This window comes from Thermothelomyces thermophilus, chromosome 4 (assembly GCF_000226095.1).
Source record: "Thermothelomyces thermophilus ATCC 42464 chromosome 4, complete sequence".
Taxonomy (NCBI): domain Eukaryota; kingdom Fungi; phylum Ascomycota; class Sordariomycetes; order Sordariales; family Chaetomiaceae; genus Thermothelomyces; species Thermothelomyces thermophilus.
The window spans coordinates 1772575-1781895 of record NC_016475.1 but is presented as its reverse complement, the minus strand read 5'-3'; the positions used below and the strand labels follow the sequence as shown (position 1 = coordinate 1781895).

Here is a 9321-nt window from a genome sequence, read left to right as displayed (position 1 = left end):
TTCAGCCATATAGTAGTTGCAATCCGTACACAGAACGACTTCAAGCTGTTTTTTGGGTGCCGCGAACCGTGGAAGGGATGAGTGGCGGCCTTATGAACTTGGATTGTGGCGTTCGAAGATGTGACAAGAAGAACCCGGACCCATGGTCATCACGTTTTTCTGAATATTTCATGATGCCCCGGGAGGTAGAGCAAGAGGATCTGTCTGGAAGTCTCGGCCAAGACAAGGTTCTGGATGCACTTGTTCAGTGCGAGCAAACTGTTCTACCTCTCAAAACAAACATTGAAGGAGCTCTAGGATCGAGACGCTTGATTTCACGATCATGACCAGCTGGACATGCGAAAAGTTACAATCAGGTCCAGAAAGGCAAAAATACACAATCGGTTCACCTGCCCATAACTTGTTATTGATTTGCATTAATTCCCAAGGTACTCAAGGTGGAAGGGGCTCTGTTGTCGCCGAGTTGTCGAGGCCCGTCAAGTCACGTGAACGAGCGCCGCGGCTGAACGCTCCTACCCCATTTTTTAAACGCGTCCGCGCGAAGCCGTTGCCAGTTTCTCTGCGGAAGTGCAACTGAAGTGGAACCAACGACAGCACCGATTTCAAGACGTCAGGGACCAATCTTTATTTCAAACACAGCCATATCATTTGTCGTTAAGATGCCTCCAGGTGAGCCCACTGTCATGCTGGACGCCATTTGTGAACACGCCGACCTGCTGGAAATCCAACCCTTGGACCCTATAACACCTGGCAGAAATCCAGTCTGACAAGGCATTTTGCAGCACTCAGTGATGAAGAAGCTTCCGATCGGGAGGAGTTCGAGCGCCTGTCATCGCCCAAGAAATCCGGCCGCTCGAGGAGTTCGACTTCATATAACCAAGACATTCCCGATGATGATGATATGAAGGGCAAAACCAACGGCAATGGGGGCGAAGATTACGAAGAAGATGAGGAGGAATTCGAGGAGGAAGTGTACGACAATGGACAGTGCGTTCGTAGCCGGCTGAATGGTTACTAACCATGGCGTTTAGGTATGTGGTCGAGAAGATTATGTCACACATGATCGATAAGGTGAGGCACCGCCAATTGTTTTCCGGGACTCAACTTGTGTCTGACGTGAGCAGAATGGAAAACCGTTCTTTGAGGTGAAGTGGGAAGGGTATGAAAAGAAGTCTGATCGGACATGGGAACCGGAAGAGAACTTGATGTAAGAATTGGCATCCCCAAGTTATGCGCCCGCGCTGACATATTCCGTCCAGTGAGAACGCTTCCGAAGCGCTGAACGAGTACCTCGAGAGCATCGGCGGCCGAGAAAAGTTACACGAAGAGACAGCGAACGCGCTCAAGACCAAAAAACGAGGGAGGCCATCTTCAACCACTCCGCAAGGGGGTGGGAAAAGATCGAAGCGAAACGGCGACCACCCGGCGAATTCGGAGCCGCCTCTGAGCGCAAAGGCGGCGACATGGAAGCCACCGCCAGGGAGCTGGGAAGACCATATTGCGCACCTAGACGCCTGCGAGGACGAGGAAACTGGGAAGCTAATGGTCTACCTCACGTGGAAGAACGGCCATAAAACGCAACACCCCACCAGCGTCATTTACCAAAGGTGCCCTCAAAAGGTATGCTACTTCTTTGCAATTTTGCGAGTCCTAGAGACTTACCTGTCATAGATGCTGCAATTTTATGAGCAGCACGTCCGAATAGTCAAGCGCGAGCCGTCAACCGAAGCCCAATGAGCACCAGCCATTCCGTCCTTGAAGCAACCGACAGATTCGAGAACAAGTCAATCTTCATCTTCCGTTTCGTTCAATATAGCGTTATGATATGGCACTCTCTTTGGCTGCATGACGTACCTTTCGGACTAATTTGATACTGCCGTTTGGATGTCGACAGAGAAAGGAAGCCTTCTCGCCTTCGGCTCTTGGCTTGGTCTCAAGATGCTGTGTCTCAATGCAAAGTGAGTTCTTTTAGGTGGCCGTCTCTCTACGCAATCCAGGTGGGTTGTATGAATTAGGCACAATGGACTTCGATGTCGCTGTTCCATACAAGAGCAACTGCATGGGAGCTCGCTTTCCGAAGACAGTGTTTACTCGTTGAGAGTTTCGGCTATGACGTCCAGGCGCAAGAGCCCTGTTGGCATGTTGGCAACAGCTGACACAGCTCGACGGGAGCTGGTCCCCTGTCTCCCGCCGAGCACGGGGCGAATGAGAGCAAAGGACTGCTGGAGAGGCTGGTTGAGGCCCCACCGAAACGGTCTGCCAGCACCCCTGTCGAGCCGGGGTCTTTTGCGCCAAGCTCGCTCGATGGGTGTGCCAGCCTTCTCTTTTATTGACTTTTATCAGGTGGCGGGGCAACCACCCTATTTGACTGCGTGCGTCTGCTGCCGCCGCTGGCGGCTGGTTGCCCAACTTGACCTGCACTGCTGCGTCCCGTTTTGTTCCCATCTAACGACCTGAGGGGAATTGTCGCGTTGTACTTGTATCGTTGATAATATTTTCGACAAACTATTGACGGAACACCACCGGCACGTCCTGCACTCCTTGCGCAACGTCGAACCCCGCCATCGACGGCGAGCTGCTTGTTCCTGTAAGCTCTCCCCTCGGGTCTCTTCATACCCGATATTCAGAGCTCTTGCAGCTAACGTTTGACGAAAGCCCGTCTCAAACTGTGACGACTTGGCACACTTGCACCGTCTAATATTAGACTTGAAACTTGCTGTAGCCTTACGAGCGGCTTCTGGCTTTACTACCCGCCAACTTGACCGACGCGCACAAGCATCGCCGCCGCCGCGGACTGCCGGGTTGTACTACCGCAGCCTATCTTTCTCCCGCCGTGCCACGAGCCGCCCTATTTTACGCCCATACTCCAAGAGAGGGCCGCCGGGGCACCAAAGAACAGCCAGACGGGAGAGAGAGAGGGCAGGGAAAACCGGAAAGATGAAGAAGAACGACGTCATCGCCGTTATTATCATCATCCTGTTCATCGTGCTGGCGCTGATTGCGTTTGGCATCTACCAACTCGTCAGGCTCGCACGGAATAACGTGCATGGAACAGTGACGACGTCGTCGAGCGGGAGTAGTGGGGAGTTGGGAGACGATTAGACCAGCTCTCCCCCCGCCCCCCCCCCCCCAAAAAAAAAAAAAAAAAAAAAAAAAAAACACACACACACACAGCGAAAGAAAAGCCCGAAGACCAAGGCGGGCAAATAGTCACGGAGAGCAAGGCGCTTCATCTCGGGGGTGCCTTCGCGGACGTCGCTCGCCATGATGCGCTGTCGCTCGCGCTTGGGGCCAGTAACCGGGGATTCCCCCCCCCCCCCCCCGGGAACGTTTCGGGTTTTGTGACAGGAACCAAGGCCCTGGGAAAACGTATTGTGGATGCCGTGCCCCCCTCACACTCGGGTGGGGTTCGGTTTAAGTCCGTGCGGGAATGAGAAACGGTGATGGTATCTTATGACGACACATGGGTGGGTGGACGGCTGTTGTTGTCTGTTTGCATTGCATATCACGGCGGGATGCGTTTGGGTACACGGCGTTTATGATGATTTGTTGCGCACGAACTTTGTGTGAGGGAAACGAGTTTTGAAGACAGCGATGCAAAATGAGGTTGCTCAAAGATGGATGGACTTGCTTGGAGGTCATGTGTATGTATGGAAGAGATCTCTTGTATACCGGGGACCTGGTGGATGCCAGTTAAGAATAGTTGGAAGGCAGCCTTGTGCCATCGCATGATAGCGTGGTGACAAAATCCGAGGTTTATTAGTTATCTTGAAAATCCGGCCAAGTACAGAATTCGCCTGTTGGGCTCATTTGGAACAGAGAGCGCGGCTTTGCACGCCCGGTGGCTCAGGATGTCCTCGGCATTCAGAGCCTCGTTGATACGGCCCATGACCCGGTGATTCAGGCCTTGATGGGCGAGGCGGCTGAAGGCGAGGTGGTCAGACCGGAAGGTGGCAGGACCGTGACTGCCCTCACTATCGACCTCGAGGCGCGGGACCGGGTCAAGTTGGCAGGGAAGATGGTCGTCCCGGAATACTCTGGCAACCGCCTCTACCAAACACTTAGGGGCTTGGTTGAAACCGGAGAAAACGGGGAGTTTCGCATCCGCAGGCCAACATCCTGAGCTTGTTCAGCCTTGGACTTGCGCGCAGTGCCACTTGGACGGGTCGTTGTCGGCAGGGCCCCTGGGTGTTGCCCTTGGCCAGTAGTGCTGTTGACGACAACAATCCTGACCATGAGACTAGGCCCACGGGAAGAGGATAGTGGAATGAAGGGCCATTTGCAGTGTGCAACAAGTGACTTGATGTTTCGCCAATTGATGCACGGCATGGATACAAGAAATTGCCTGCTTGAGAAATACTCTCTAGCGTTTCTTCGTCTTTGGTCATCATCGCATTTGTGGCTGCAGTGAGGTGGTTGGCCGCTTGCTGGGCCTGGAGGTTTCGACATTTAGAACATGCAGCTGTCTCTGTCCTGGGAACTCATGAAACTTTGTTCATCACTTGTTGTGTACGTTAATAAAATAAAGCATGCACAAATACTCCGTACGCTCACAATTTGTGTCCTCTGAAAGGGGAAGGTGTCTCGATAGTAATATCTAGTAGGTACGTAGAGGCAGTAATTGCGGGCCATAGGTAACAAACAACAGGAGCTTTCTTCTAGAAACAAGAATGATTCGTAGTGTCAACGACACCGTAAACTCGATTTCCCAGTCTCGCAAATAGCCTCGATGTAAGGTGTTCGTTCGCAGTCAAATTGTGGAGACATCGAGTCCAAAATCTTGGTGGTCTGGGAAGCAATAGATCTAATAAGTCAAAGTTTGGTGTTAAAAAGATTCACTGTGTGAACAGCTCTTTGCCACCCCGCAGCGGGCGGCTGCCTCCATTTCCGAGGAATCGGTGCTGTTAAAACTTGTGATCCAGTGTGGCACAAAAACATTCTAAAGGGATGTGAAACCACTTCTGACCAACACAAGAGGTCACCCGGTCGGCAGAATAAATCCGATTAGAAACCAGTGTAACAGCCCGAAGTTATCACACCGTTTTTTCCATTGCGCGAGCTGAGGAGTGGGTTGCGTGTTTTTAGCCAGGCTTAACTCCGGCAACGGACATTGAACGAGCCCAGGGACAGCCCGCTGGGAAACAAAATTGCTAGGCAACTCCTGTGGTTCTGTTACAGACCCCCGCGTCAAAGGCTTAATAAGTCGGAGGAAAAGCCCACTTTCCATACCTTCGTACTGCCTAGCCACGACCCCCGTCCTCTTCCCAACACCTACAAAGCGCCTCAATACCCTATTGCAACCTCTCTCACCCGACCGGCGTCACTGTTAGCGATTGCATCGTCACAGCCGCCATCCCAATTGGTAGATACGGTCGCGGCGCCGGCTTTCGGCGACATCATCACTCATTATCCGGATTCCGGCCGGCCCCGTCCTTGCCGACGAGCTGCCTACCGTGCCCCGCATCCTCGGTAGAGCACCTGCGATCGGACCCTTGTTGCGTCGCCCTTCCCCCCCCCCTCTCCTCGCCCGCCATCCGCGACAGTCCTCTCTCTTCAACAGCATCACGACCTCCGAAGCGTCTTCCAAAATGTCGACTGGATCTAGCGATTCCGGCACTCAAACGCCCTCGGCGACCGTGGAGCAACCGAACCTCAATGGCGCTCAGCAGTCCTACACTTTTCCAACCGAAAAGCTGAAGCGCCGCCAAACACAGCCTGGGAAGACACCCCTCGTGCTGGTGGCCTGCGGGTCGTTCTCTCGTACGTTTCTCAGTTGCTACTTGCTGTCCCATTCCCACTGCTGACGGATACTATGCAAGCAATAACCTTCCTCCACCTCCGCATGTTCGAGATGGCAAGCGACTTTGTCCGGTTCAACACCGACTTCGAAGTGTGCGGCGGATATCTGTCACCGGTACGACTCGGAGAACCCCCTCCCCAGAGCAGGCGAGAAGCAGGGCTGACAGAGGTATCATCACGTGTGCAGGTCAGCGACGCTTACAAGAAGGTGGGGCTAGCGCCCGGCGTCCACCGGGTCAATATGTGCGCGAGAGCCGTCGAGCAGTCGTCCTGGCTCATGGTCGACCCGTACGAGACGGTCAATTGTGACGAAAAGGGGGAGCCGCGATACGTGCCGACCGCCAAGGTCTTGCGCCACTTTGATTACGAAATCAATGAAGTGCTCGGAGGTATCGAGGGCACAGATGGGCAGAGAAAGAAGGCTCGGATTGCGCTTCTGGCTGGTGCGTCAAGCTTCGCCAACAGGCCGTCGAAGGTTTGCTGACCTCAATGTTGTTTCAGGCGCCGACTTGGTCATGTCTATGGGTAGGTTTGCTGTCCAGTCATGCTCACACGACGCCGACTAACTTGGTTTCTTAGGTGAGCCTGGGCTTTGGGCACCAAAGGATCTCGATACGATCCTCGGCCAGTACGGCGCTTTCATCATCGAGCGCTCCGGGACGGATATCGACGAGGCTCTCGCCTCCCTCAGGCAGTATGAGCACAACATTTGGGTGATCAGCCAGGTCATCCAGAACGACATCAGCTCTACTAAGGTTCGGCTGTTCTTGAAGAAGGACCTTAGTGTCAGGTACCTGATTCCGGATCCCGTCGTCGAGGTTTGTTCTCGTGCCCCAAATCTTAGATCGTCGAACAGTACGCTCACGACGCCACAGTACATCGAGGAACACGGCCTGTTTTCGGAACCCAGCGCGAACAAGTCTAGGAGCCGGACACCGGATGTTGCTTCTGGGCCTTCAGACAACAAGCCTACCAAGGGCTGAATAGGCTTGAACACTCGAAGACAAGCCGACCTCAAAGAGAGACAGATGCACACAATTATAGAGCGGGCGATTGTGACCCGCCCCATCATGAGACAACCCCGCCAGGGACGGGGTCAGCAAGACGGGCTCGGGATGGTAACGACTTGTTACGCCGCCCAGCACCTACAGCGTCCGAATTGGGCGTTGAGATACCCGGATACATCTTACCTTGAAGAGGCGTTTGGAGTCGGGAGTTACTTGGTCTTTAAGCTCAAAGATTCGCACGGCAAGCTCCAGTCTGAGGCAGCGGGAGCGTCCGAATGGGGTCTTTTGAGGAAATGCCTGTCGGAAGAGCGGCCAATTGTTTGGTTCTGGTTTCCGGGGATAGATATGTTTTTCTCGTAAAGGGCGGGCGGCCATGAATGTCTTTTGCGATGACATCATTGGCGATTTGTTGCGCTCTCGTGCGTTCGTCAATGCTCTGGATTGGTCGGGGTTTGGGGCGGATTTGCCATGGCATGTGGCTTGCATAATGCAATGGGAGCATGCACTGCAGATTCCAGCCTCTACGGCTCCGGCCCGTTGGGTCGGGGCCAACTCTTTGGACAGCAATGTTGTTTAGCCGTCACGGTTGTTGCTTGGGTATGCATTAGATTGCTGGCATAGGTCGTTATTATCGATAATTTGGATAATTCACGAGGCTCGGTTTTTTTTTTCTTTTTTTCTTTTTTTCCCCGCACACTATTGTCCGCACGACACATGGCACCCGCGTCTCTCTCTCTCTCTCTCTCTCTCTCTCTCTTTTGGATTGGACTCTCTCTGCCAACTTTCCCTTTGTTTTCAGCGTGTCTTTGATCCAAGCCACGCTGCGGACGTGGAAACATGGTGAGGATGACGAGTTCGAGGAGGGAGAGGAGAATGCTCGGCAGATTCCTGTGCAACAAATAAAATCGACGACGATAGAGAGGGTTCCGCCATTTCAAGTCACGCTTGCCTGGCAGCGGTTCAATGTGTGTGCGTGCGTGTTCGTGCGCATTTTCCATGAGCAACAGAAACTTGACTCCCCAGGAGCGTGAGACACAGACACACATAAACACACATACACCTTATTTTGCTTACAGTTACAACCGTGAATTTGAAAGAAAACAAAAGCCATATATACGCGACGGGGGTATCTCCGATCTACATGGACATATCACTACGTCTTTCTATGCGGCCTACGACCCATCTCTTCCTTCTTCTTTTTCTCCCCCAAAGTCCTCGTCAATCCTTTCCCTGAGCCATTCCGCAATCACCTGCTCCGCCTCCCCCTCCAAACCAAGACCCTCTTCAAAAGAAAATGAGGAAGGGGAGGAGGAGAGGGAGCAGGAGAGGGAGGAGGAGAGGGAGGAGGAGAGGGAGGAGGAGAGGGAGGAGGAGAGGGGAACCTCGAACGTCTGCACCCGCCTCTCAATCTCCTTCCACCGGTCCTCCTCCCCGTCCGCCACCCCCTCCCCCCCTTCCTCCTTCATCGCGTTGGCACCCGCAGTGATGCCCTTCCGGGGAAACTGTTTCCCCGGCCGACCGGTCCCGCCGCCGCCGCCACCACCGCGGCGCCTGAGCTCGTGCATGTCCAGGCTGCGCATCATCAGCCCCGCCAGCTCGGCGGTCTGCGCGGCGAAGCTGTTCCTGCTCTGCTTCCTTCTGCTTCTGCTGCTGCTGCTGTCGCTGCCCGCCGGGGGACGTGGCCCGTGTTGACGGGAGGAGTAGAGGAAGAGGGCGGGGGGCAGGCGGAGGGTGGAGTCGCGGGGTGGGAAGACGAGGTAGCCCTTTCGCGGGGGTTTCTGCTGCTTGGCGAGGAGGGCCGCCCTGGAGAGGAGCTCCGCGGCCGTCTCGCCGTCTCCTTCTTCTCCGCCTCCTCCCCGTTCTGCGGAGGCGGATGGGGAGGGGGAGCGGTTGGCGAGGGCGTCGATTGCGGCGGTGAACTCGGACGAGAGCGTGCTGGCGGGACCGGAGGCGGAGAGCGGAGTGGTGAAGTCGTCGGGCACGTGGAGGTTGGCGGAGTGGAAGAAGAAGCAGGCGGACGCGAAGGGGTCAAAGAGGTTGGAGGGTTCGGCGAACAGGCCGGGGGCGTGACGTTCGAGGTCGGTGAAGATGCCTTCTTCTTCGATAGGGTCCTCGTTGAGGTTGACGAACGGGGACGCTAGGCCGCGCCTTCTTCTCCTCAAGCTGGACTTGCTCCTGAGCCTCTGGACGGGATGATCGGGTAGGAACATGGTCCAGTTATAGATGCCATTGTAGGCTATCAGACCACGGACGGTCATGGGCTGGGGCGCGGCAGGGACGTGGGACTCGGTGAGTGCTAGACCGGCGGCGAGGCTGGCGCCGAGGTAGGAGCCGTATACGTAGGCGTGACGAGGCTTTGCAGATGCATCGGTGCCGGACCCGAGATTGTTCATGATCCAGGAGTATCCAAAGTTGACGTCGTGGAGCGGAGTGGGCCAGTGAAGGGGATGCTCTGGCCGTTCATCTCCCTTCTGTTCCTGTCCCTGCCAGCGGTAGTTGATGACGGCGGTCGGAT

General features: G+C 54.8%; 4 protein-coding genes across 4 annotated transcripts; 3 read left to right on the top strand and 1 right to left on the bottom strand.

Annotated features, from left to right (window-relative positions):
- Positions 1–588: 588 nt before the first annotated feature.
- MYCTH_82678 (uncharacterized protein) lies at positions 589–1737 on the top strand (the record flags this gene model as incomplete). Its single annotated transcript, XM_003663971.1, has 6 exons — positions 589–669; positions 783–972; positions 1032–1071; positions 1125–1207; positions 1260–1620; positions 1672–1737. The coding sequence occupies exons 1-6, from the start codon at positions 660–662 to the stop codon at positions 1735–1737; spliced, it is 750 nt and encodes a 249-aa protein (XP_003664019.1). The 5' UTR covers positions 589–659.
- A 703-nt stretch (positions 1738–2440) lies between these two features.
- On the top strand, positions 2441–3131 carry MYCTH_2315506 (uncharacterized protein). Its single transcript, XM_003663970.1, has one exon. The coding sequence runs from the start codon at positions 2938–2940 to the stop codon at positions 3100–3102; it is 165 nt and encodes a 54-aa protein (XP_003664018.1). The 5' UTR covers positions 2441–2937; the 3' UTR covers positions 3103–3131.
- Positions 3132–5408: 2277 nt separating this feature from the next.
- MYCTH_2306323 (uncharacterized protein) lies at positions 5409–6863 on the top strand. The gene is made up of 6 exons (XM_003663969.1): positions 5409–5760; positions 5820–5914; positions 5987–6242; positions 6301–6324; positions 6379–6617; positions 6675–6863. The coding sequence occupies exons 1-6, from the start codon at positions 5589–5591 to the stop codon at positions 6780–6782; spliced, it is 894 nt and encodes a 297-aa protein (XP_003664017.1). The 5' UTR covers positions 5409–5588; the 3' UTR covers positions 6783–6863.
- A 772-nt stretch (positions 6864–7635) lies between these two features.
- On the bottom strand, positions 7636–9294 carry MYCTH_2306320 (uncharacterized protein). Its single transcript, XM_003663968.1, has one exon. The coding sequence runs from the start codon at positions 9197–9199 to the stop codon at positions 7979–7981; it is 1221 nt and encodes a 406-aa protein (XP_003664016.1). The 5' UTR covers positions 9200–9294; the 3' UTR covers positions 7636–7978.
- Between the last annotated feature and the right edge of the window lie 27 nt (positions 9295–9321).

Excerpts from the sequence above, each read along its gene's own strand:
- MYCTH_2306320 (XM_003663968.1), bottom strand. The coding sequence starts at position 9,199 with ATGAACAATCTCGGGTCCGGCACCGATGCATCTGCAAAGCCTCGTCAC.
- MYCTH_2306323 (XM_003663969.1), top strand. The coding sequence starts at position 5,589 with ATGTCGACTGGATCTAGCGATTCCGGCACTCAAACGCCCTCGGCGACC. Across the intron at positions 5,761-5,819 it reads GGCCTGCGGGTCGTTCTCTC|CAATAACCTTCCTCCACCTC; the intron begins GTACGTTTCTCA and ends ATACTATGCAAG. Across the intron at positions 6,618-6,674 it reads TTCCGGATCCCGTCGTCGAG|TACATCGAGGAACACGGCCT; the intron begins GTTTGTTCTCGT and ends ACGACGCCACAG.
- MYCTH_2315506 (XM_003663970.1), top strand. The coding sequence starts at position 2,938 with ATGAAGAAGAACGACGTCATCGCCGTTATTATCATCATCCTGTTCATC.